This window comes from Panulirus ornatus, chromosome 31 (genome assembly GCF_036320965.1).
Source record: "Panulirus ornatus isolate Po-2019 chromosome 31, ASM3632096v1, whole genome shotgun sequence".
Classification (NCBI taxonomy): Eukaryota; Metazoa; Arthropoda; class Malacostraca; order Decapoda; family Palinuridae; genus Panulirus; species Panulirus ornatus.
Window position 1 is genome coordinate 2299029 of NC_092254.1, and position 26428 is coordinate 2325456.

The window sequence follows — 26428 nt, forward strand, 5'->3', positions numbered from 1 at the left end:
TTGCATTATGATGATGGATGAAGAATATTGTCATTATGTCAAACTTGATCACATCAAAGGCGTTTTTTGGATATATTAGTTTTCAAAGCACAGTCTTCACCTAAATGATCTTATGTCTTCAATAACATTTGTCCAATTTTGTGTTTGCTCCATTACTACTGATTCACACAATTCTATATTTGTAATAAGGTTATTTGCTTGCTCTCTTTCATATCAAAATGTTCTTTGCATATCTACATTCTTCTGTTCCACAAAATCAACTTCACATCCAAAACATATACTTCTTTACCATATTTCATTCACACATTTACTTATACAAGTCCTTAACTTATCCACAGGTTCTGATACTATACAGTGTACAGAAATCTTGCCTTCATGAAACCATGTTTGAATAAATCTTATCAAAACAATTTTGTTACTTGATCTATCTCATGCAACTAGGTATGGTAGTAAAACTAAACTGCCATTGATATTCGATAATTACATGTACTTTTTTAAGTTTTGCTCACAGTTTGGCATGAATCTACACTTTCGCTGAGGTTCACAATGTCTCAATTGGTCTTAATAAACGATGAATGAGTTTTGCATAATTCTATTCTTGCTCTATATACACAATACCTTAAATAATGTGATGCATTCATCGACAGCATATCTGTACAAAAATAGAAAGTTCTACCTGAATCCATTTGCCATTTATCTTAAGATAGAGTGTTTGCAGATTTCAAAACATTTGGTTTCTTCAGCATAATCTTTCTAGGTCATGTATTTGATTTCTTGGAAGTCAAAATGGATACCATATACATAAACATAACATAATATCTAAGTCCTGATATCTCAATAACATTTCCTTGGAAATTTTTTGTTTGTAATAACAGAGGAATTCTCCAAGTTATCAAAAATAATGAACTCCTCTACTCATAACATTATCACACACCTCTCATATGTTTTCATGGTTTCCTATTCCTTTCTAAGGGTATGTCCATTCACTGTCTCATTCATGTTGGAAGTCACTCCTACGCCTGACAGAACAGATGATTTTTTGTCATCTAATCATACCTTCTAACGTTTTCATACCTAAAAGAGTCATACAGTAATCTGTTCATGAAACTAAACACAACTATTGAACAGAATTATCTTAATCATGCCAGAACATACACCACACAATAAATTTACCTTTGCATCAGAAATTATCATAAAAGCATGAAGTATTTGGATTTGCTGAAATTTTGGTTCTCACAGCATTCCAAAGTATTACAGATTAAGAACATAAATCTGTCAGCTCTTATAGATGGAAAAGAAAAACCTCTAAAATCCAGCATCCTAAAACAGTTCCACCCAAAAACAAGTATACAGCTTGTGAATATATTATCTAAAATCAACTACAGTAAATTCTTGTTAAAAAAAAAGGAAAGTGTTACCAGCCATCTTCCACCTTCAGAAGTCCTTTGTTTTCCACCTAAGTGACCCTAGACAATTCACATATCACATCTCCTTCACCTTTGCCAATGTAAGCATCTACCAATCACCCCCATGCATTTCACTCTGGAGTGGAACAAGAAAGATAATTCATTAAGTAAATAAAAAATACATTCTATTCTTTATTTCAAACTCTTACATTTGTACAATATATGCTATATACAAGAGACCCCATGTAAAAACGGTCTTTCCATGTTTTCCATTACATCGCTTCATTGGTGAGTCACCTTCCATAGCACCTACAGATGCAGATGCCTAAGCAATGACTTTTTATTTTGTCTTTCATGTCAAGTATTGTTCCCACTGTGGATGCAACAAGGCCTAACATGAAATTTCAATTAAGTTTTCCAGCCTTTTTAAACAATCCTAACACTTACAGTTTTACTTCACAAGTAAATGGCTTACTGCTTCTCTCGGCGTCTTTACTATCAGTTAAGACTTTTTCCAGTTATCTAGACATTGTTACTGAAGTTATCATGATGAAAAGCCTGTATGGTAAACTTTGTCAATGAAAAATCAGAGAATGATCACTGAATGCTGCGCTGGAACACGCCAAACTAGAAAATTTACTCATTTCATTTTAATATTATGCTTCCCCATATCCTCTGTATAATGACTAAGTCTACCAGTAAAACAGCAAACATAGACACCTCCTCACACACCACCTCTGTGGTATATATGAATGGAGAAAGACTGGAGGAAGTGAAGTGTTTTAGATACCTGAGAGTGGACATGGCAGCAAATGGAACCAAGGAAGTGGAAGTCTTTCATGGAGTAGGTGAGGAGGCGAAGGTTCTGGAAGTACTGAAGAATGTGTGGAAAGAGAGAATGCTATATGGAGGGCAAAATTGAATGTCTGAGGGAACGGTACTTCCAATAATATAATATGATGCGGGGGTTGGCTGTAGACGAGGCTCTGCAAAGGAAGGTGGATGTGTTTGAAATGAAAAGTTTGAGAACATTATGTGGTGTGAGGTGGTTTGATCGAGTAAATAATGAAATGGTAAGAGAGAAGTGTGGTCATAAAAAGAGTATGGCTGAGAGATCTGAAGTGTGTGCATTGAAATGTCTTGGATATATAGAAAGAATAAGTGAGGAAAGGCTGACAAAGAGAATATACATATGTGTCAGAAGTGAAAGGACCAACGAGAACTGGAGACCAAACTGGAGATGGAAGGATGGGGTCAACATGCTGTCAATGTACTGAACCAGGGAATGTGAAACGTACAGGGTAAACCATGGATAAGTCTGTGGGGCCTGGATGTGGATAGTAAGCTGAGGTTTCAGTTTATTACACATGACAGCTTAAGTACGGATGTAAACAGAGGTGGCCTTTCTCCATCTGTTTCCTGGTGGCACCTCACTGATGCAGGGGGTGGTGATACTGTTTCCTGTGGGGCAGGGCAGTGCCAGGAATGAATGAAGGTGAGCAAGTATGAATATGTACCTTTTTATGTTAGCTGAGAAAGCATGGGCAGCTGAGGCCCTAATCAAGACCATCCCATTGATGCTATGTATCTATTATTTATTTATTATACTTAATCGCTGTTTCCCGCATCAGTGAGGTAGCATAAGGAAACAGACAAAGAATGATCCAAACACTCATATACACATATATATATACGTAAATGCCGATACACTCACATATACATACATATACATAATGCTATGCATATATATATATTTTTTTTTGATACATATTCACCATTTCCCATGTTAGCAAGGTAGCGTTAAGAACAGAGGACTGAGCCTAAGAAGGAAAATCCTCACTTGGCCCCCTTCTCTGTTACTACTTTTGGAAAAGTAAAAACTAGAGGGGAGGATTTCCAGCCCCCCTCTCTCTCCCCTTTCAGTCGCCTTTTACGACACACAGGGAATACATGGGAAGTATACATTTTTTTATATATCTTTTTTTTTTTTTTTAGTTTTCCAAAAGAAGGAACGGAATGGGATGGTGGTGGTGGTGGGGGGGGGGGGGGGGTGTTCCCTCAGAGGCCTAGCCCTCTGTTCTTAACACTACTTCGCCAACGTGGGAAATGGCGAATAGTTTGAAAAAAATATATCATATTCATTTTTTATTTTGCTTTGTCGCTGTCTCCCGTGTTTGCGAGGTAGCGCAAGGAAACAGACGAAAGAAATGGCCCAACCCACCCCCATACACATGTATATACATACACGTCCACACACGCAAATATACATACCTATACATCTCAATGTACACATATATATACACACACAGACATATACATATATGCACATGTACATAATTCATACTGTCTGCCTTTATTCATTCCCATCGCCACCTCACCACACATGGAATAACATCCCCCTCCCCCCTCATGTGTGCGAGGTAGCGCTAGGAAAAGACAACAAAGGCTCCATTCGTTCACACTCAGTCTCTAGTTGTCATGTAATAATGCCCGAAACCACAGCTCCCTTTCCACATCCAGGCCCCACACAACTTTCCATGGTTTACCCCAGACACTTCACATGCCCTGATTCAATCCACTGACAGCACGTCGACCCCGGTATACCACATCGATCCAATTCACTCTATTCCTTGCACGCCTTTCACCCTCCTGCATGTTCAGGCCCTGATCACTCAAAATCTTTTTCACTCCATCTTTCCACCTCCAATTTGGTTTGCCGCAGGGGTGCATGATGTCTCCATGGTTGTTTAATTTGTTAATGGATGGGGTGGTTGGGGAGGTGAATGCAAGAGTTTTGGAGAGAGGGGCAAGTATGCAGTCTGTTGTCGATGAGAGGGCTTGGGAAGTGAGTCAGTTGTTGTTCGCTGATGATGCAGCACTGGTGGCTAATTCAGGGGAGAAACTGCAAAAGTTGGTGACTGAGTTTGGTAAAGTATGTGAAAGAAGAAAGTTGAGAGTAAATGCGAATAAGAGCAAGGTTATTAGGTTTAGTAGGGTTGAGGGAGAAGCTAAATGGACAAAAAATGGAAGTGAAGTGTTTTACATATCTGGGAGTGGCCTTAGCAGCAGATGAAACCATGGAAGCGGAAGTTAGTCACAGGGTGGAGGAGATAGCGTAGTTTCTGGGAGTGTTGAAGAATGTGTGGAAGGAGAGAATATTATCTTGGAAAGCAAATATAGGTATGTTTGAAGGAATAGTGGTTCTAACAATGTTATATGGTTGCGAGGCATGGGCTATGGATAGGGCTGTGCGAAGGAGGGTGGATGTGTTGGAAATGAAATGTTTGAGGACAATATGTGGTGTGAGTTGGTTTGATCGAGTAAGTAATGAAAGGGTAAGAGAGATGTGTGGTGATAAAAAGAATGTGGTTGAGAGAGCAGAAGAGGGTATGTTGAAGTGGTTTGGACACATAGAGAGAATGAGTAAGAAAAGATTGACAAAGAGGATACATGTGTCAGAGTTGGAGGGAAGAAGAAGCAGGAGACCAAATAGGAGGTGGAAGGATGGAGTGAAAAAGATTTTGAGCAATCGGGGCCTGAACATACAGGAGAGTGAGAGGGGTACAAGGAATAGAGTGAATTGGAACGATCAGGTATACCTGGGTCGACTTGTTGTCAATGAACTGAACCAGGGCATGTGAAATGTCTGGGGTAAACCATTGAAAGGTCTGTGGTGCCTGGATGTGGATAAGGAGTTGTGGTTTCAGTACATTACACATGACAGCCAGAGACTGAGTTTGAATGAATGTGGCCTTTTTTGTCTGTTTTCCTTGCACTACCTTGCTGAAGCAGGGGGTAGCATATTGTTGAGATGACCCTGATAAGGGCATTCACTTGACCAAGCCACTTGATATATAACGCATTATTTATCTAATTTTCATTTCTAATATTTTCATACTTGAGCAACTACTTACAGTAGCTACAACAGTACAATAAACATGTAAAGCAGTCATTTCATCATACCAGAAAGTTATATTGGGGCTAAAACTCCAGGCCTTAAACAGAGTCCATCAGCAACAACCACAACAAAAAATTTCCTAAGAAACACATACAAACAAGACATACACACAATCACCATTCCAGGGTCACAGTACTTGTTTTGGAGACAGAAAAAAACAAAGTCAGTATATGGGAAACATAAGAGTATATGGATCGGAGATGGGAACCCATCTGTGTTAAACTCCAACCCTATATGCAAAAAACACTGTAGGCATTAAAAACACATACATTGCTAACATCCACTACCAATATGCTCTCTCTCTCTCTCTCTCTCTCTCTCTCTCTCTCTCTCTCTCTCTCTCTCTCTCTCTCCCTCTCCACTTTTTTTTTAAATTTATCTTTATAAATGTTTCATCTATACTATACAGCTAAAGCAATAAAGCATCACAGTAAAGCAATCATTTAATTGTACCAGTGAGTCAACTTAGCAGTGGTGCATGTGTGGGTAGGTGTTTTAACATGGTGTGGGCAGGGGTATGTGTGTGTACGAGGGGAAGAAGGTGCCTCCTCCTCTAACACAAGCTATCCCCTCCTTTCTTTTGAATTATCCTTTAAAAGTTTCATTGTCAACATGTTAAAGCTACTGTATACAGTAACTAAATCTGCAAAAAGCAGTAATCTAATTGCATAAGAAATCAACATTAGACTAGAACCTCCAGGCTGTAAACTTAGTCCACAAACATCAGAAAACAGAGTTCCTCCCTTCCACATACACATGTATAACTACTGCTCATGGCCACTCTTGCCTCACTCTCACCACTTACTCCCTCACTTTCTCTATATTACAATTCAGGTAAAGTATTACAGTATCAGTGCAAAGCAGTCAGTTAATCATATTAGAGTCAACTTAGTGCTGAGACAAAGGAATAGCAGGTCATTAGAGAATCAAAATTCCGTTATCCTAATCTTATCCTTCCAATAAATGAACTGGTTCTATAACTCTTAATATGAATGTTCTCCTGATAAATGAAATGATTCCCAAATGCATAAGTTGTGTTACAACAAAATTCCAGGACATGAGCTATCATTTTGCAAAATTATGCCATGCAATCAGTTTAGTTTCCAAACCCGTGAATTTCCAAAAACTGCTAGGTCCTGAGGGTGCTGGATTTAGGAGCTTTTACCAAAGAATAATTTCAAATGTGTGCTTTTATGCATACTCCTCTAAAGTTGTAATTCAAGTTGTCAGAATCTAAAGGTTGAGGTTCAATCACACCTGCAAAGAGTTGCTTACAGTTCCTCAATTACAAGCAGAATTAAAATGTTCAACATTTATCTCAAAGACCTAGCACTGTAAAGGTTATTTTTCAAACATGACATGAAAGAGTTATCAGATATCCATGCAAAAGGTAGGCTCGAGATTTAAATCTAAATTTGTTTAGAGAGCCTTTGTGCTGTACTTTCTATAAATCATCTTTACCTAAATTCTTATTTAAATATGGTGGCTCTAATCTATATACCTTAACACTTCTATTTTTCTCTGTATATTAAAGTCAAAGAGCCCTGATACTCTGTTTTCCACAACTGCAATCCACAGGTTGGCATAGTTACAAGCTTTTACTTCCTCTTCATTCAAAAAACCTAAAGGAGAATTTGATTAAAAACAAAAGTAAATCAACTGTAAATACATGTAGGCTTGGCCATAGGGAAGTTAAACTATACTCAGTTCCAAGAACATACATCTATGACATTAAATCAACAAAAACACAAAAAGAATGCTCCTTCAACGCAGATAAGATACTGATCAGTATGGGTATCTCCGGACACAATCACTGATCAGCAAGGGGTATCTCTGCACACGATCACTGATCAGCATGAGTATCTCCGCAAACAATCATTGATCAGCAAGGGTATCTCTGCACACAATCATTGATCAGCATAGGTATAACTACACACATTCACTGATCAGCATGGGTATCACCACTAACGAACGCTGATCAGCATAGGTACTCCAAACACAATCATTGATCGCACTGGGAAATGCCATACATGACTGGTGATCAGCACTGGTATCTCCATACACACCACTTTTCAGAAAGGGTACTGTCAAACATAATCGTTGATCAGCATGGGTATCTCCACACACAATCATTCATCAAAAAGGGTACTGCCACTCATGATCATCTATCAGCATGAGTATCTCCAAACACAATCTTCGATCAGAATAGGTATTGTCACACGCAATCGTTGATCAGCATGGGTATCTACACACACAATCATTGTTCAGAATGAATAATGCCACACACAACTGTTGATCAGCATGGGTATCTCCACATACAATGATTGATCAGCATGGATATCTCCATACGCAATTACTGATTAGCATGGATATCTCCGTACATAATCATTGACCAGCATGGGTACTACCACACATGATCACTGATTGGCATGGATATCTCCACACACAATCACTGATCAGCATGGGTATCTCCAAACACAATCACTGATCAGCATGGGTGTTGTCACACACAATCAATGATTCTGGACTGTGGATATTTATTGCATTTGAATATACTTATATAACAATGAATCTTCATGAATTAACCTGCTTTATGTGAGAAGGAAAAGAATATTGGATGCAATCTGATCAAATAACAACATTACAAAATGGATCTGAAGCACCAATACTATTTTCTGCAGATCATGTCATAATCTAGACATTGTCATGACTAGTAATGACACTCATTCTCCAGAACATTGGATCGACAAGCTCCCAACTGATGAACTGACAGAAAAGTCATACAAATTTTGAAAAGCACTTAATAACTCTATCATACAGTCTAAATAACTATCTTATGAAGAACAAATAAATATTTTGGATAACAAACAATAACTGGAGTGCAGTATTGAGAAAACTAACATACCAATGACTGGATGAACTCAACACATCCTTCTGAGCAAAACAATTTAATCATTAACAGCAAGCTATTTCATGACTCTTCTCTTTGAGCAATCAAGTCAAATGGCACACTCGTGTAGGAATAACAGACTAATGCAATTACACTGCTTGCATCAATACCCCAAGTGTGGCTAAACTTTCTATGAACAAAATATCTTTACAAAACATGCCTCCATCAATGGACTGAGTGTGCTTAAACTTACTTCTGAATATTTACAATGTGTACCATTTGATGAGTATTCCTTCACTGTATCCCTTGACTTAAATGCACCATATGAATATGGTTCTGGAAACTGCAGTAGAGTATTCTACATCCAAGGTTAGATCATATATGGTTTTCCTACCCAATAACTGCAGCACAGGGAGTACAATGTTTGAAACTGGAGTTGCCTAAATATATCACTAGCATCATTCATGACATGGACATAAATTGCTTTAAGGTTTCAACAACCCGTAGAGGTTCTTTGAGTTCATTAAAAGGTGATGTTTGTGTTTCCTGGGCTTTGTCCCGTAAGACCTTCCAGTATGCCAAGACAGTCTGGTACTTGACACACTTCTCTATATTGGCTTGAATGCTATATACGCGAAGTAGACCCCGGTAGTCATACTCCAGGCCTGAGTAGCCTTCCCCAAATAGCTTCTTACCTGTTGATATATTTAAGAAAAAAAATTCATATGTACCAATAATATTAACAAACCTTCGGTACACAGAAAATCTATGGATAAATCTCTTCAAATAAAAGAATCTAACTGGGATTTTCCACAGCTTTCAAAAACACAGCATCTGAAATAACAATCTGAGGTTCTAGATGCACCACAGCGATCAGTGAGGGTAGCCATTATCATGCAATGTATAAAACTTTAAATACTTAGCAACCTAATTAAAAATCTGGCACAGACAACAGAATCCTGAAACACAAATCTTACGGAATGAAGGCTATTACAGTAATCACTTAAAAAAATTCATATATCAAAATATCGGCTAAAAACTAGAGATAAGGAGATATCTTGGCAGTAAATAGGCAATATGATGGATAAAAGAAAACTGTATGCACAAGAGGTATAAAAAATACAATGCGCTATGGAGAGATGTTCTTCAATTTGTTACTGCAAGAATGAAGTAACTGACAACTGAGCCTACAATGAAAATTCCTCGCTTGGCTCCTTCTTCTGTTCCTACTAAAAAGGGAAGGATTTATAGATTCATATTCCTAATATGATAATAAAAGATCTACCCGACTATTCTTCCCTCCTTAGCAGAGTACACCAAATGAACAACAACCATATTTGTCATTACACATGACAGCTAGAGAATGAGTGTGAATGAATGTGACCTTTAATGTCTTTTCCTAGCGCTACCTCGCATGCACGCGGGGTGAGGGGGTGCCATTTCATGTGTGGTGGGGTGGCAGCGGGAATGGATGAAGGCAGCATGTATGAGTATATACATATGTATATATGTATATGTCTGTGTATGTATATGTATGTATATGCTGAAATGTATAAGCATATATATGTTTATGTGTGGGCGTGTATGTATATACATGTGTATGTGGGTCGGTTGGGCCATTCTTTCATCTGTTTCCTAGCGCTACCTCGCTAACGCGAGAGACAGCAATAGAGTATAATAAAAAAATATAAAATAATAATAATAATAACAATAATAATAATAATAATAATAATAATAATAATAATAATAATAATAATAACAATAATAATAACACTTATTACATTATCATATCTTTTTCACTCCATCCTTCCACCTCCAATTTGGTCTCCCACTTCTCCTCGTTCCCCCCACCTCTAACACATAATATCCTCTTTGTCAATCTTTCCTCTCTCATTCTCTCCATGTGACCAAACAATTTCAATACACCCTACACCCTCTTCTGCTCTCTCAACCACACTCTTTTTATTACCACACATCCCTCTGGTTGAGAGAGCAGAAGAGGGTGTTTTGAAGTGGTTTGGGCACATGGAGAGAATGAGTGAGGAAAGATTGACCAAGAGGATATATGTGTCGGAGGTGGAGGGAACGAGGAGAAGAGGGAGACCAAATTGGAGGTGGAAAGATGGAGTGAAAAAGATTTTGTGTGATCGGGGCCTGAACATGCAGGAGGGTGAAAGGAGGGCAAGGAATAGAGTGAATTGGAGCGATGTGGTATACCGGGGTTGACGTGCTGTCAGTGGATTGAATCAAGGCATGTGAAGCATCTGGGGTAAACCATGGAAAGCTGTGTAGGTATGTATATTTGCGTGTGTGGACGTATGTATATACATGTGTATGGGGGGGGGTTGGGCCATTTCTTTCGTCTGTTTCCTTGCGCTACCTCGCAAACGCGGGAGACAGCGACAAAGTATAATAAAAAAAAATAATAATAAAAATAAATCCCTCTTACCCTTTCATTACTCACTCAATCAAACCACCTCACACCACATATTGTCCTAAAACATCTCATTTCCATCACATCAACCCTCCTCTGCACAACCCTATCTATAGCCCACACCTCGCAACCATATAACATTGTTGGAACTACTATTCTTTCAAACACACCCATTTCTGCTCTCCGAGATAACGCTCTCGCATTCCACACATTCTTCAGTAATAATAATAATAATAATAATAATAATAATAATAATAATAATAATAATAATAATAAAGTGTGTGAAAGAAGAAAGTTAAGAGTAAATGTGAATAAGAGCAAGGTTATTAGGTACAGTAGGGTTGAGGGTCAAGTCAATTGGGAGGTGAGTTTGAATGGAGAAAAACTGGAGGAAGTGAAGTGTTTTAGATATCTGGGAGTGGATCTGGCAGCGGATGGAACCATGGAAGCGGAAGTGGATCATAGGGTGGGGGAGGGGGCGAAAATTCTGGGAGCCTTGAAGAATGTGTGGAAGTCGAGAACATTATCTCGGAAAGCAAAAATGGGTATGTTTGAAGGAATAGTGGTTCCAACAATGTTGTATGGTTGCGAGGCGTGGGCTATGGATAGAGTTGTGCGCAGGAGGATGGATGTGCTGGAAATGAGATGTTTGAGGACAATGTGTGGTGTGAGGTGGTTTGATCGAGTAAGTAACGTAAGGGTAAGAGAGATGTGTGGAAATAAAAAGAGCGTGGTTGAGAGAGCAGAAGAGGGTGTTTTGAAATGGTTTGGGCACATGGAGAGAATGAGTGAGGAAAGATTGACCAAGAGGATATATGTGTCGGAGGTGGAGGGAACGAGGAGAAGAGGGAGACCAAATTGGAGGTGGAAAGATGGAGTGAAAAAGATTTTGTGTGATCGGGGCCTGAACATGCAGGAGGGTGAAAGGAGGGCAAGGAATAGAGTGAATTGGAGCGATGTGGTATACCGGGGTTGACGTGCTGTCAGTGGATTGAATCAAGGCATGTGAAGCGTCTGGGGTAAACCATGGAAAGCTGTGTAGGTATGTATATCTGCTTGTGTGGACGTATGTATATACATGTGTATGGGGGTGGGTTGGGCCATTTCTTTCGTCTGTTTCCTTGCGCTACCTCGCAAACGCGGGAGACAGCGAAAAAAAAAAAAAAAAAAATAATAATAATAATAATAATAATAATAATAATAATAATAATAATAATAAGAGGAAGAAGAAACAATGAAAGAAGTTCAACATTTTACCTAAAATATGCTTCACAATGGTTACACCTGAAATACCATATCTTTTCTGACAAAAGCTTACTACATATTGCACATCACATGGTTTACTTCTCACCTAAAGATATCATTAGAATCACAGTAAAAAATTTCTTCTTGAAGTGTTTACATTGAACTACCTAAATGTATGGACATTTTACAATTACACCAAATCTGTAGTGTCACCTACCAATAGCAATGGATCTAAGATAAAGCTGTTCTGCCTTATCAAGTTTCATCATATCATAATTGTAGAGAGAAGCCAGATGACCTACAGATAATGCCACCTCGTAGTCTTCCGGCCCTAGAAGCTGCTCCTTTATGGTGATCGCCTTGAGGTGCATCTCCTCAGCTAACTGTGAGATATAATACTCTATGCATCCTCTACAAATATTTATCCAAATTTGTAACAGATATGCACAAACAGAGTAATTAAGATAATATCAGCCTTGCCCTGCCCCATGACTGATCAAAACAAAGTTCTCATAAGAACACCTATTAAGAAGGAAAAGACTATATGATACCAGTCACTGTTTTTGCCATACAAGAGTCATTACTGCAAACCAAGATGATACAAAATTAAGTGAAACATATGCATTTACCTGAAACATCCTCATTGACTGGTACAGTCTACCAAGGTTACCGTAGTGCTTTGCAGTCTGAACATTCATTTCACCAAAAGCACGCATGGCCATTGCTAATGCCTCCTTATGTAATAAGTGTGCTTCTGCTAGGTACTTCTTCTCTGTGGAAGAAACCCAATATTACTGATACAGCATTCAGATAAGTACTGAAAAAATTTCACTTATCAGATATGCCAAACCTTAACTTACCTTCCTGCCCAAGGACAACCTGCTATGAGGCTCCTGCAGTGCTTCGAAAGCCAGACACAGCAACTGGGAAGGACCAGAAGTCAAAAAGTGCAGTGGAGATATGTCTTGTTGGGTGAGCGCAGGACAACTGAGAAGTAAGTGTTCAGGTCCTCAGTATGGAAACTGCATCTTAAGCATGAAGGGTCTTGTTGGCAACTCAAAATGATGTTCGAGATGTGAGAGTGAGACGTGATGCCTACAGCTATCTGTCTATATCTCTGACACCTGTTTATCTCCCTTTTCCCATTGCTCAACTTGCTAGTCATCCAGCAATCGCTTTACATAACCTCACTCCTAATGCAACTAGATCACAAATGCCATAATTTTACAGAGCCAAAGAAATATATAAATCTCTTTTGTAAGGGCTTTCAGTTATGTTGTTTGGTAATCCTAAATTGTACAAGTGGAGTTGGTTGGTGACCAAAATTTTCAAATAACAGAAGCAGAGAAAGGGTGGTTTGAAAAACAAGCATTAGTGCCCCAATCAGGGTCACACTTGTATCCATATATGTAGATACAATCCAACCACGGTTCCAGTGTCAGGTGGCTCTATATAGTTTCCATGGTATGTTTTGCTTACCATCAAAAGCAAGTAGTCCCAATTTTTCCTAAAAATTTCAATGTACAGTTTTGGTGAGTACTCAACTTCATGTTTCTTCACCCAAATAAAGGTCAACTTCACTTGTAAACCTAAGTGATATACTACATACAGTATTCTACACTCATACCATGTAAGTCATTAGGGCGATGTATACGTAATCTTCCCAAACATTTCTATTGCTCAAGTGCCTCTAAATCTAATTCAACAACTACACAACAAAATATCAAACACAACCCATGATCTGAAGTCATGACATGGTAATACCTACCTACATCCTTATTTGGGTTATCAATTGCCATTTCTTCTAATATTAATGCTTTTACCCTCTTGCTAGATGAAAGAAGCAGATGATCTTCTGGCAGTAGGCGAAGCATTAGTTCAATTGCTCTTTCAGCATGTGTTCTGAAAAAATCATAGTTCATGTGTAATATTATATCTTTTTTTTATTATACTTTGTCGCTGTCTCCCGCGTTTGCGAGGTAGCGCAAGGAAACAGACGAAAGAAATGGCCCAACCCCCCCCCATACACATGTATATACATACGTCCACACACGCAAATATACATACCTACACAGCTTTCCATGGTTTACCCCAGACGCTTCACATGCCTTGATTCAATCCACTGACAGCACGTCAACCCCGGTATACCACATCGCTCCAATTCACTCTATTCCTTGCCCTCCTTTCACCCTCCTGCATGTTCAGGCCCCGATCACACAAAATCTTTTTCACTCCATCTTTCCACCTCCAATTTGGTCTCCCTCTTCTCCTCGTTCCCTCCACCTCCGACACATATATCCTCTTGGTCAATCTTTCCTCACTCATTCTCTCCATGTGCCCAAACCACTTCAAAACACCCTCTTCTGCTCTCTCAACCTTGCTCTTATTCTCAATTCTACTCTTCATATCATATTAAGACATATATACTTCAATCCTGTAATAAATAAACACAATTCTTGCGCTACCTCGCAAACGCGGGAGACAGCGACAATAAAAAAAAAATAATTCTTGAGGAGCATTTTTTTCTTTAAATGGACATCTTCAGTGCTGCTTTAGATGTACTGACTTGTAGTTTACATACCAAAATAATTAACCATCTTTCATTCCACAGAAATCTGGACTTTTATCTAAAAATATCTATGCATACTCTCCCTTTCCCCTTCCCCTAAGCTCCTACAACCCATTTTCATCATTGGTTAAGAGGAACCAATTCTTGCATTAAGAACTTTTTGCCTCATGATCTAACGGCCCCATAACCTTTTGGAATTCAGGCATCTCCACAATTATAAGCCTATTCTTCTTACAACAAGTTTTCAGAAAACTATAACCAACCTCGTCTGATGGCCTTCAAGCCTATTGTATCTTCAGTTTTATTTTAAGCTTCACTCAAAATGAACTACCATAATGTAATGGTGAGCACCAATAGTTATAATTCAACAGACCAGAATCCAGTCTTGGTCATGAAAGCCAACCCAATCTAAAATTGGTTACTGAGCTTTTTGTCTTAAGACTCGGTTGTCTGTTCCAGACTACTCTACTAAGGTGGGGAAAGGTAAGCATGTGCAAAAAAAAAAAAAAAATAATATTCATTTATTTATCATACTTGATCGCAATTTCCTGAGTCAGTGAGGTAGTGCCAGGAAACAGACGAAGAAAGACCCATCCATTCATATACACAAACTCACACATACATATACATACATATACATACAAATACAGATACATTTATTATACATAATCACTGTTTCCCACATCAGGATGGTAGCGTCAGGAAAAAGATGAAGAATGGCCCATCCACTCATATACACATATATATTCCTATGAGTCCACAGGGAAAATGAAACACGATAAGTTCCCAAGTGCACTTTCGTGTAATAATCACATCATCAGGGGAGACACAAGAGAGAAATATAACACTCATTTGATATACAACGAAGAGACATAGCTAGGATGCCATATGGTAAACATGCGATTGTCCAAGACAGACGATCACGCGCAAAATTGTGATCCTTTCCAACACACACAAACACACACACATATGTTCCTCGTTCCCTCCACCTCTGACACATATATCCTCTTGGTCAATCTTTCCTCACTCAATCTCTCCATGTGACCAAACCATTTCAAAACACCCTCTTCTGCTCTCTTAACCCCACTCTTTATTTCCACACATCTCTCTTACCCTTACATTACCTACTCGATCAAACCACATCACACCACATATTGTCCTCAAACATCTCATTTCCAGCACATCCACCCTCCTGCGCACAACTCTATCCATAGCCCATGCCTCACAACCATACAACATTGTTGGAACTACTATTCCTTCAAACATATCCATTTTTGCTTTGTCGCTGTTTCCCGCATTCGCGAGGTAGCGAAAGGAAACAAACGAAAGAATGGCCCAACCCACCTAAATACACATGTATATACATACATGTCCACACACACAAATATACATACCTATACATCTCAACGTACACATATATATATACACACACAGACATATACATATATACTTCTTTCTTTCATACTATTCGCCATTTCCCGCATTAGCGAGGTAGCGTTAAGAACAGAGGACTGGGCCTTTGAGGGAATACATACATATATACACATGTATAGGGGATAGGGGAGAAAGAATACTTCCCACGTATTCCCTGCGTGTCGTAGAAGGCGACTAAAAGGGGAGGGAGCGGGGGGGCTGGAAATCCTCCCCTCTCGTTTTTTTTTTTCCAAAAAGACGGAACGGAGAAGGGGGCCAGGTGAGGATATTCCCTCAAAGGCCCAGTCCTCTGTTCTTAACGCTACCTCGCTAACGCAGGAAATGGCGAATAGTTTGAAAGAAAGAAAAACACACATGTACATAATTCATACTGTCTGCCTTTATTCATTCCCATCGCCACCTCACCACACATGAAATAACAACCCCCTCCCCCCTCATGTGTGCGAGGTAGTGCTAGGAAAAGAAAACAAAGGCCACATTCGTTCACACTCAGTCTCTAGCTGTCATGTAATAATGCACCAAAACCACAGCTCCCTTTCTACATCCAGGCCCCACAGAACTTTCCATGGTTTACCCCAGATGCTTCACATGCCCTGGTTTAATCCAATGACAGCATGTCGACCCCAGTATACCACATCGTTCCAATTCACTCTATTCCTTGCACGCCTTTCACCCTCCTGCATGTTCACGCCCCGATCACTCAAAATCTTTTTCACTCCATCTTCCACCTCCAATTTGGTCTCCCACTTCTCAGCATATACATACATATACATACACAGACGTAGACACTACAACATACATACACATTTACATATTCATACTTGCTTGCCTTCATCCACTCCTGTCGCTACCCCACCCCACAAGAAAACAGCATTGCTATCCCCTGCTTCAGAGAGGTAGCGCCAGGAATACAGACAAAAAAAGCCACATTCTTTCACACAGTCTCTAGCTGTCAAGTGTAATGCATACAGATATATACATATATACACATGTACTTGTTCACCAAATGGCATCCTAGCTACGTCTCTTCGATGTGTATCAACTGATTTATTTTTCTTTCTTGTATCTCCCCTGATGATGTGATTATTACACGAAAGTGCACTTGGGAACTTATTGTATTTCATTTTCCCAGTGGACTCATAGGAATACACATGTACATATTTTTTATTTTATTTTTATATTTTGCTTTGTCGCTGTCTCCCGCGTTTGCGAGGTAGCGCAAGGAAACAGACGAAAGAAATGGCCCAACCCACCCCCATACACATGTATATACATACACGTCCACACATGCAAATATACATACCTATACATCTCAATGTACACATATATATATATACACACAGACACATACATATATACCCATGCACACAATTCACACTGTCTGCCTTTATTCATTCCCATCGCCACCTCGCCACACATGGAATACCATCCCCCTCCCCCCTCATGTGTGCGAGGTAGTGCTAGGAAAAGAAAACAAAGGCCACATTCGTTCACACTCAGTCTCTAGCTGTCATGTAATAATGCACCAAAACCACAGCTCCCTTTCCACATCCAGGCCCCACACAACTTTCCATGGTCTACCCCAGACGCTTCACATGCCCTGATTCAATCCACTGACAGCATGTCAACCCCGGTATACCACATCGATCCAATTCACTCTATTCCTTGCCCTCCTTTCACCCTCCTGCATGTTCAGGCCCCGATCACTCAATATCTTTTTCACTCCATCTTTCCACCTCCAATTTGGTCTCCCTCTTCTCCTCGTTCCCTCCACCTCCGACACATATATCCTCTTGGTCCATCTTTCCTCACTCATTCTCTCCATGTGCCCAAACCACTTCAAAACACCCTCTTCTGCTCTCTCAACCTTGCTCTTATTCTCAATTCTACTCTTCATATCATATTAAGACATATATACTTCAATCCTGAATAAATAAACACAATTCTTGCGCTACCTCGCAAACGCGGGAGACAGCGACAATAAAAAAAAAAATAATTCTTGAGGAGCATTTTTTTCTTTAAATGGACATCTTCAGTGCTGCTTTAGATGTACTGACTTGTAGTTTACATACCAAAATAATTAAACCATCTTTCATTCCACAGAAATCTGGACTTTTATCTAAAAATATCTATGCATACTCTCCCTTTCCCCTTCCCCTAAGCTCCTACAACCCATTTTCATCATTGGTTAAGAGGAACCAATTCTTGCATTAAGAACTTTTTGCCTCATGATCTAACGGCCCCATAACCTTTTGGAATTCAGGCATCTCCACAATTATAAGCCTATTCTTCTTACAACAAGTTTTCAGAAAACTATAACCAACCTCGTCTGATGGCCTTCAAGCCTATTGTATCTTCAGTTTTATTTTAAGCTTCACTCAAAATGAACTACCATAATGTAATGGTGAGCACCAATAGTTATAATTCAACAGACCAGAATCCAGTCTTGGTCATGAAAGCCAACCCAATCTAAAATTGGTTACTGAGCTTTTTGTCTTAAGACTCGGTTGTCTGTTTCCAGACTACTCTACTAAGGTGGGGAAAGGTAAGCATGTGCAAAAAAAAAAAAAAAATAATATTCATTTATTTATCATACTTGATCGCAATTTCCTGAGTCAGTGAGGTAGTGCCAGGAAACAGACGAAAGAAATGGCCCAACCCACCCCCATACACATGTATATACATACGTCCACACACGCAAATATACATACCTATACATCTCAACGTACACATATATATATACACACACAGACATATACATATATACTTCTTTCTTTCATACTATTCGCCATCTCCCGCGTTAGCAAGGTAGCGTTAAGAACAGAGGACTGGGCCTTTTTTGGAATATCCTCACCTGGCCCCACTCTGTTCCTTCTTTTGGAAAAAAAAAAAAAAATAATATTCATTTATTTATCATACTTGATCGCAATTTCCTGAGTCAGTGAGGTAGTGCCAGGAAACAGACGAAAGAAATGGCCCAACCCACCCCCATACACATGTATATACATACGTCCACACACGCAAATATACATACCTACACAGCTTTCCATGGTTTACCCCAGACGCTTCACATGCCCTGATTCAATCCACTGACAGCATGTCAACCCCAGTATACCACATCGTTCCAATTCACTCTATTCCTTGCCCTCCTTTCACCCTCCTGCATCTTCAGGCCCCTATCACTCAAAATCTTTTTCACTCCATTCTTCCACCTCCAATTCAGTCTCCCACTTCTCCTCATTCCCTCCACCTCTGACACATATATCCTCTTGGTCAATCTTTCCTCACTCATTCTCTCCATGTGCCCAAACCATTTCAAAACACCCTCTTCTGCTCTCTTAACCCCACTCTTTATTTCCACACATCTCTCTTACCCTTACATTACCTACTCGATCAAACCACATCACACCACATATTGTCCTCAAACATCTCATTTCCAGCACATCCACCCTCCTGCGCACAACTCTATCCATAGCCCATGCCTCACAACCATACAACATTGTTGGAACTACTATTCCTTCAAACATATCCATTTTTGCTTTGTCGCTGTTTCCCGCATTCGCGAGGTAGCGAAAGGAAACAAACGAAAGAATGGCCCAACCCACCCCCATACACATGTATATACATACATGTCCACACACACAAAATATACATACCTATACATCTCAACGTACACATATATATATACACACACAGACATATACATATATACTTCTTTCTTTCATACTATTCGCCATTTCCCGCGTTAGCAAGGTAGCGTTAAGAACAGAGGACTGGGCCTTTGAGGGAATACATACATATATACACATGTATAGGGGATAGGGGAGAAAGAATACTTCCACGTATTCCCTGCGTGTCGTAGAAGGCGACTAAAAGGGGAGGGAGCGGGGGGGCTGGAAATCCTCCCTCTCGTTTTTTTTTTTCCAAAAAGACGGAACGGAGAAGGGGGCCAGGTGAGGATATTCCTCAAAGGCCCAGTCCTCTGTTCTTAACGCTACCTCGCTAACGCAGGAAATGGCGAATAGTTTGAAAGAAAGAAAAACACACATGTACATAATTCATACTGTCTGCCTTTATTCATTCCCATCGCCACCTCGCCACACATGGAATACCATCCCCCTCCCCCCTCATGTGTGCGAGGTAGTGCTAGGAAAAGAAAACAAAGGCCACATTCGTTCACACTCAGTCTCTAGCTGTCATGTAATAATGCACCAAAACCACAGCTCCCTTTCTACATCCAGGCCCCACAGAACTTTCCATGGTTTACCCCAGATGCTTCACATGCCCTGGTTTAATCCAATGACAGCATGTCGACCCAGTATACCACATCGTTCCAATTCACTCTTTTCCTTGCATGCCCTTCAACCTCCAGCATGCTCAGGCCCGATCACTCAAAATCTTTTTCACTCCATCTTTCCACCTCCAATTTGGTCTCCCACTTCTCAGCATATACATACATATACATACACAGACGTAGACACTACAACATACATACACATTTACATATTCATACTTGCTTGCCTTCATCCACTCCTGTCGCTACCCCACCCCACAAGAAAACAGCATTGCTATCCCCTGCTTCAGAGAGGTAGCGCCAGGAATACAGACAAAAAAAGCCACATTCTTTCACACAGTCTCTAGCTGTCAAGTGTAATGCATACAGATATATACATATATACACATGTACTTGTTCACCAAATGGCATCCTAGCTACGTCTCTTCGATATGTATCAACTGATTTATTTTTCTTTCTTGTATCTCCCCTGATGATGTGATTATTACACGAAAGTGCACTTGGGAACTTATTGTATTTCATTTTCCCCGTGGACTCATAGGAATACACATGTACATATTTTTTATTTTATTTTTATATTTTGCTTTGTCGCTGTCTCCCGCGTTTGCGAGGTAGCGCAAGGAAACAGACGAAAGAAATGGCCCAACCCCCCCCATACACATGTATATACATACGTCCACACACGCAAATATACATACCTATACATCTCAACGTACACATATATATATACACACAGACACATACATATATACCCATGCACACAATTCACACTGTCTGCCTTTATTCATTCCCATCGCCACCTCGCCACACATGGAATACCATCCCCCTCCCCCCTCATGTGTGCGAGGTAGTGCTAGGAAAAGAAAACAAAGGCCACATTCGTTCACACTCAGTCTCTATGTCATTTATAATGCACCAAAACCACAGCTCCCTTTCCACATCCAGGCCCCACACAACTTTCCATGGTTTACCCCAGACGCTTCACATGCCCTGATTCAATCCACTGACAGCATGTCAACCCCAGTATACCACATCGATCCAATTCACTCTATTCCTTGCACGCCTTTCACCCTCCTGCATCTTCAGGCCCCTATCACTCAAAATCTTTTTCACTCCATCTTTCCACCTCCAATTTGGTCTCCCTCTTCTCCTCGTTCCCTCCACCTCCGACACATATATCCTCTTGGTCAATCTTTCCTCACTCATTCTCTCCATGTGCCCAAACCACTTCAAAACACCCTCTTCTGCTCTCTCAACCACGCTCTTTTTATTTCCACACATCTCTCTTACCCTTACATTACTTACTCGATCAAACCACCTCACACCACACATTGTCCTCAAACATCTCATTTCCAGCACATCGACCCTCCTGCGCACAACTCTATCCATAGCCCACGCCTCGCAACCATACAACATTGTTGGAACCTATTCCTTCAAACATACACATTTTTGCTTTCCGAGATAATGTTCTCGACTTCCACACATTCTTCAAGGCTCCCAGGATTTTCGCCCCCTCCCCACCCTATGATTCACTTCTGCTTCCATGGTTCCATCCAATGCCAAATCCACTCCCAGATATCTAAAACACTTTACTTCCTCCATTTTTCTCCATTCAAACTTACCTTCCAATTGACTTGACCCTCAACCCTACTGTACCTAATAACCTTGCTCTTATTCACATTTACTCTTAACTTTCTTCTTTCACAACTTTACCAAACTCAGTCACCAGCTTCTGCAGTTTCTCACATGAATCAGCCACCAGCGCTGTATCATCAGCGAACAACAACTGACTCACTTCCCAAGCTCTCTCATCCACAACAGACTTCATACTTGCCCCTCTTTCCAAAACTCTTGCATTCACCTCCCTAACAACCCCATCCATAAACAAATTAAACAACCATGGAGACATCACACACCCCTGCCACAAACCTACATTCACTGAGAACCAATCACTTTCCTCTCTTCCTACTCATACACATGCCTTACATCCTCGATAAAAACTTTTCACTGCTTCTAACAACTTGCCTCCCACACCATATATTCTTAATACCTTCCACAGAGCATCTCTATCAACTCTATCATATGCCTTCTCCAGATCCATAAATGCTACATACAAATCCATTTGCTTTTCTAAGTATTTCTCACATACATTCTTCAAAGCAAACACCTGATCCACACATCCTCTACCACTTCTGAAACCACACTGCTCTTCCCCAATCTGATGCTCTGTACATGCCTTCACCCTCTCAATCAATACCCTCCCATATAATTTACCAGGAATACTCAACAAACTTATACCTCTGTAATTTGAGCACTCACTCTTATCCCCTTTGCCTTTGTACAATGGCACTATGCACGCATTCCGCCAATCCTCAGGCACCTCACCATGAGTCATATATACATTAAATAACCTTACCAACCAGTCAACAATACAGTCACCCCCTTTTTTAATAAAATTCCACTGCAATACCATCCAAACCTGCTGCCTTGCCGGCTTTCATCTTCCGCAAAGCTTTTACTACCTCTTCTCTGTTTACCAAATCATTTTCCCTAACCCTCGCACTTTGCACACCACCTCGACCAAAACACCCTATATCTGCCACTCTATCATCAAACACATTCAACAAACCTTCAAAATACTCACTCCATCTCCTTCTCACATCACCAATACTTGTTATCACCTCCCCATTTGTGCCCTTCACTGAAGTTCCCATATGTATATATATTTATACATATGAAAAATGTAAGAAATAATTTAGAAAACTGAACTTCTAGCTTGAAATGAAATGAAAAATGAATGTCACATAATGGTTCAACCTCTGGCTATGGAAAAGGGAAATGTATAATTTATTTACACAAACGTCAATAGTAGTTTTCATCATTTCAACCACTGTATCATACTGCCTGGTCCACTTCTCTTATCATGAAACTGGAATATTGGCTTATGATGTTTCTCAATTGTCTTCATTACACAAAGTACAACCATATCTTGGATACATGAGGGTAGGTAGTTGGTCATCCGCCATAATAAAGCCTTGACAGACTAAAAGTTTATCTGGACCTCAACTTTTCCAGTACATTCATGAAAAACACCTTTTTGCTTTCCATCTCTATCACTTTGAAAAAAAAATGCTCCCTTTGTTCACATTTCAATGAAAGAATAAGCTTCAATGTCTAGCTACATTCTTTTCCAATTTCACATCTTTCTTTTTCTTTTAAAACTATTCGCCATTTCCCGCGTTAGCAAGGTAGCGTTAAGAACAGAGGACTGGGCCTTTTTTGGAATATCCTCACCTGGCCCCACTCTGTTCCTTCTTTTGGAAAAAAAAAAGAAAAAAGAGTTCACATATTTGTACATATTCCTGGTACCACCCTGCCCAAAGGAAACAGCATTGCCACCCGTGTATCAGCAGGGATGGTAGAGGAACATAAAGAGAATAAATGTAGTACGACTGATAAAGAAAATGTTATGGGCAGGGTTAGTGAAAGCAAGAGTCTAGACATGTAAAATCAAATGGTACAAAAAAGGAGAGTAATAAGTCTTTTCGAGAAAGCTTCCCATATGAGTATAAGAGTTGATGTAACACTTGCATATCAAGTAAACTTACCCTACAACCATTAAGTGTACAGGAAACCATAAAGTGAACATCGCAAATAAATAAAAAAAAAAAAAAAGCTAGGAGGAAACGAAAAACAAAATAAACACCAAAATTTGTGGAATGGTATGGTAATACTAACTTCTGTGAAGCATTTGAATAGCAAAATTAAAGAAAAACTTACCTTGCTTGGGTAAATTTCCCAAAAGCATAATTGTGAACGTATGAGGCATATGCCAATCTTCATGTGCAATAGCTACATGTAAGTTGATTCCTCCAAACACACTCTGACGAACATCTAATGCAGTCTGAAACACAAAGTATACACTGGTTGTGACTTCTGAATCTTAAATCCTTTCAAAAATATTCACCTCTGTTTATATCTAACATGCTGTCTCTGATTAACAATCAAGATGTTGCATGAAAATTCTTCTCCATTCATCTGTTTCCTCCGACATAATTCTAAGAATTCTTCCATATCTATACTCCTCTTAACCACACTCCCTCATTTCATCTTTCTGCCAAAATCTTTGTCTCCCCATTATTCTTCTTCTTCTTTCACATACACTTTCTTTATCATCCTTCAACATACACTTATTTCCTTATGCCCAAACCACCTCAGCACTCTCTTCTTTTGCTATCACTCCTTTCTCCATTTAACACCACAGGAAGACAATTTCATTTCTTATTCAATCCATGCTACTTCCTGATTCAGTACATGAATATGATGAAATAAACCTTTCACAAAGCTCTGCAACACAAAACACTCATGCCTGAACCCATAATAGTCTTCCTAAAACTGCCATTAATAAACTAATCTCTTTCATCTCCTTTCCAGTATCTCAACATCCATTCTTCCATCTTCAGCTGGACCCCATACAAACACCCACTAACACCTCCCTTACAGCTCTTTTGACTGAAAACTAATTGAAGACATATCACCAACACATAAGTTCCAATTTTTCTACCTCTTCCTCATACTATTACTTGGTTTTCTAGCATTAACAGATTGCTTTTACCATGAAGTGAATATATCCATGTTATAAAGTGGAAATCAGGCATATATATCGTTTATCTATTACTATCTTTCATTTTCTTAGGTGCCTCAGTCTTGGTTATAAATGTCTGAGATAATGGAAAATCATTGTCAAAACACTTCCTTCTGTTCATCATTGATGTTTTTTCACATAATTGGCATTAATTTTGATAAAAGCAAAACGAAAGTGCAATGTACTACATAAAAGATATAGGCAAACTGCTATAAACAGAAATCAAAGTCATAAATATAACTACCATGACTAACTGCCTCTATCTTAATTCTTTCTTTCATACTATTCGCCATTTCCCGCGTTAGCAAGGTAGCGTTAAGAACAGAGGACTGGGCCTTTTTTGGAATATCCTCACCTGGCCCCACTCTGTTCCTTCTTTTGGAAAAAAAAAAAAAAACGACGAGGGGAGGATTTCCAGCCTCCCGCTCCTCCCCTTTTAGTCGCCTTCTACGACACGCAGATAAGGATATGATAAAGTTTATAATCACTACTACCTATGTATTTTATGTTGGAGGTTCCAGTATGGACAAAAGTCTACATCAAAGAGATTTTAACTGAAATGTAAAGAGGGTTAATGAAAGGGAGAGAGAGGAGTTAAAATATTTAAGAATTTACAAAAAAAAATCTAAATATAGTTATGAAGCACAACACTTAAATTTACAAGCAATAGCTTACCTGATACACTTCAACACCTTGACTAATAGCATCCACATTAAGAAGATAGAAACCGTAGTCGATAAGTGTATCAGCATACTTCGGATGTTTGTCACCAAACACTTCAGTGGCAATCATTACAGCCTTTGAAAAAATTGATGTTTCATATAAACATTTCATCAGTGATGATAAAAGGTGACACAGCATGAATCTTTTCCTGTAAATACAGATGCATGGATCTTAGGATTGGCATATCTTAGTATCAATGACTCTGGCTTATGAGAATTCCTAATTCAAGAAATCATCCTCCAGATATGATACAAGGTTTCCTCTATAAAATACACACTACTGTAATAAATATGAAATGAAAATCTGTGACTTCATACATACCTTTGGTTCTATCTTTACTGGACCCACTCTAGTATGACTTTACAATGCTGTCCATACTGCTAATAAATGATAAATAATGATACTCCAATGGAATACTTTTTAGTTTGTCATTCCGTAAGCTTATACCAGTCATTACCTAACATCATTTCCATAACAAATGAAACTGTCCAAGCTATATTTTCACACTCTTATACATATCAACATTTTCTAATTCTAAACTCCTTAACTAACCTTTTTAAACTCCTCCACATGGGCTGACCATTATCATGAAAAAGTATGAGAGATTCAACTTTATGTGCAACAACGAAAATCCTTTAATCATTAACATTCAAGTGTACTTCATGAATAGTTTTTTCAATTTCAGCACTTTACAATTTCACTGTCATGAATCTTCCACAAATACATAATCTTAAAATCAAAAACTAATACTTCCATGCAGAGTGTGGAAGATACTCCATTCTTGAGATTATCTGACTGCCACTGAGGATACAGTTTTTATCTGCAGCATA

General features: G+C 39.3%; 1 protein-coding gene across 1 annotated transcript in view; it reads right to left on the reverse strand.

The window, feature by feature from the left end:
* Positions 1 to 1585: 1585 nt before the first annotated feature.
* The window catches only part of Pat1 (Protein interacting with APP tail-1), a 42732-nt gene continuing 17889 nt past the window's right edge, over positions 1586 to 26428 (reverse strand). The window contains exons 9-12 of the mRNA XM_071680268.1: positions 13702 to 13835; positions 12563 to 12705; positions 12151 to 12316; positions 1586 to 8949 (exon numbers count right to left, since the gene is read on the reverse strand). Coding sequence (XP_071536369.1) covers positions 8717 to 8949; positions 12151 to 12316; positions 12563 to 12705; positions 13702 to 13835 — 676 coding nt within the window. The 3' untranslated portion in view covers positions 1586 to 8716. The remainder of the gene's footprint in view (positions 8950 to 12150; positions 12317 to 12562; positions 12706 to 13701; positions 13836 to 26428) is intronic.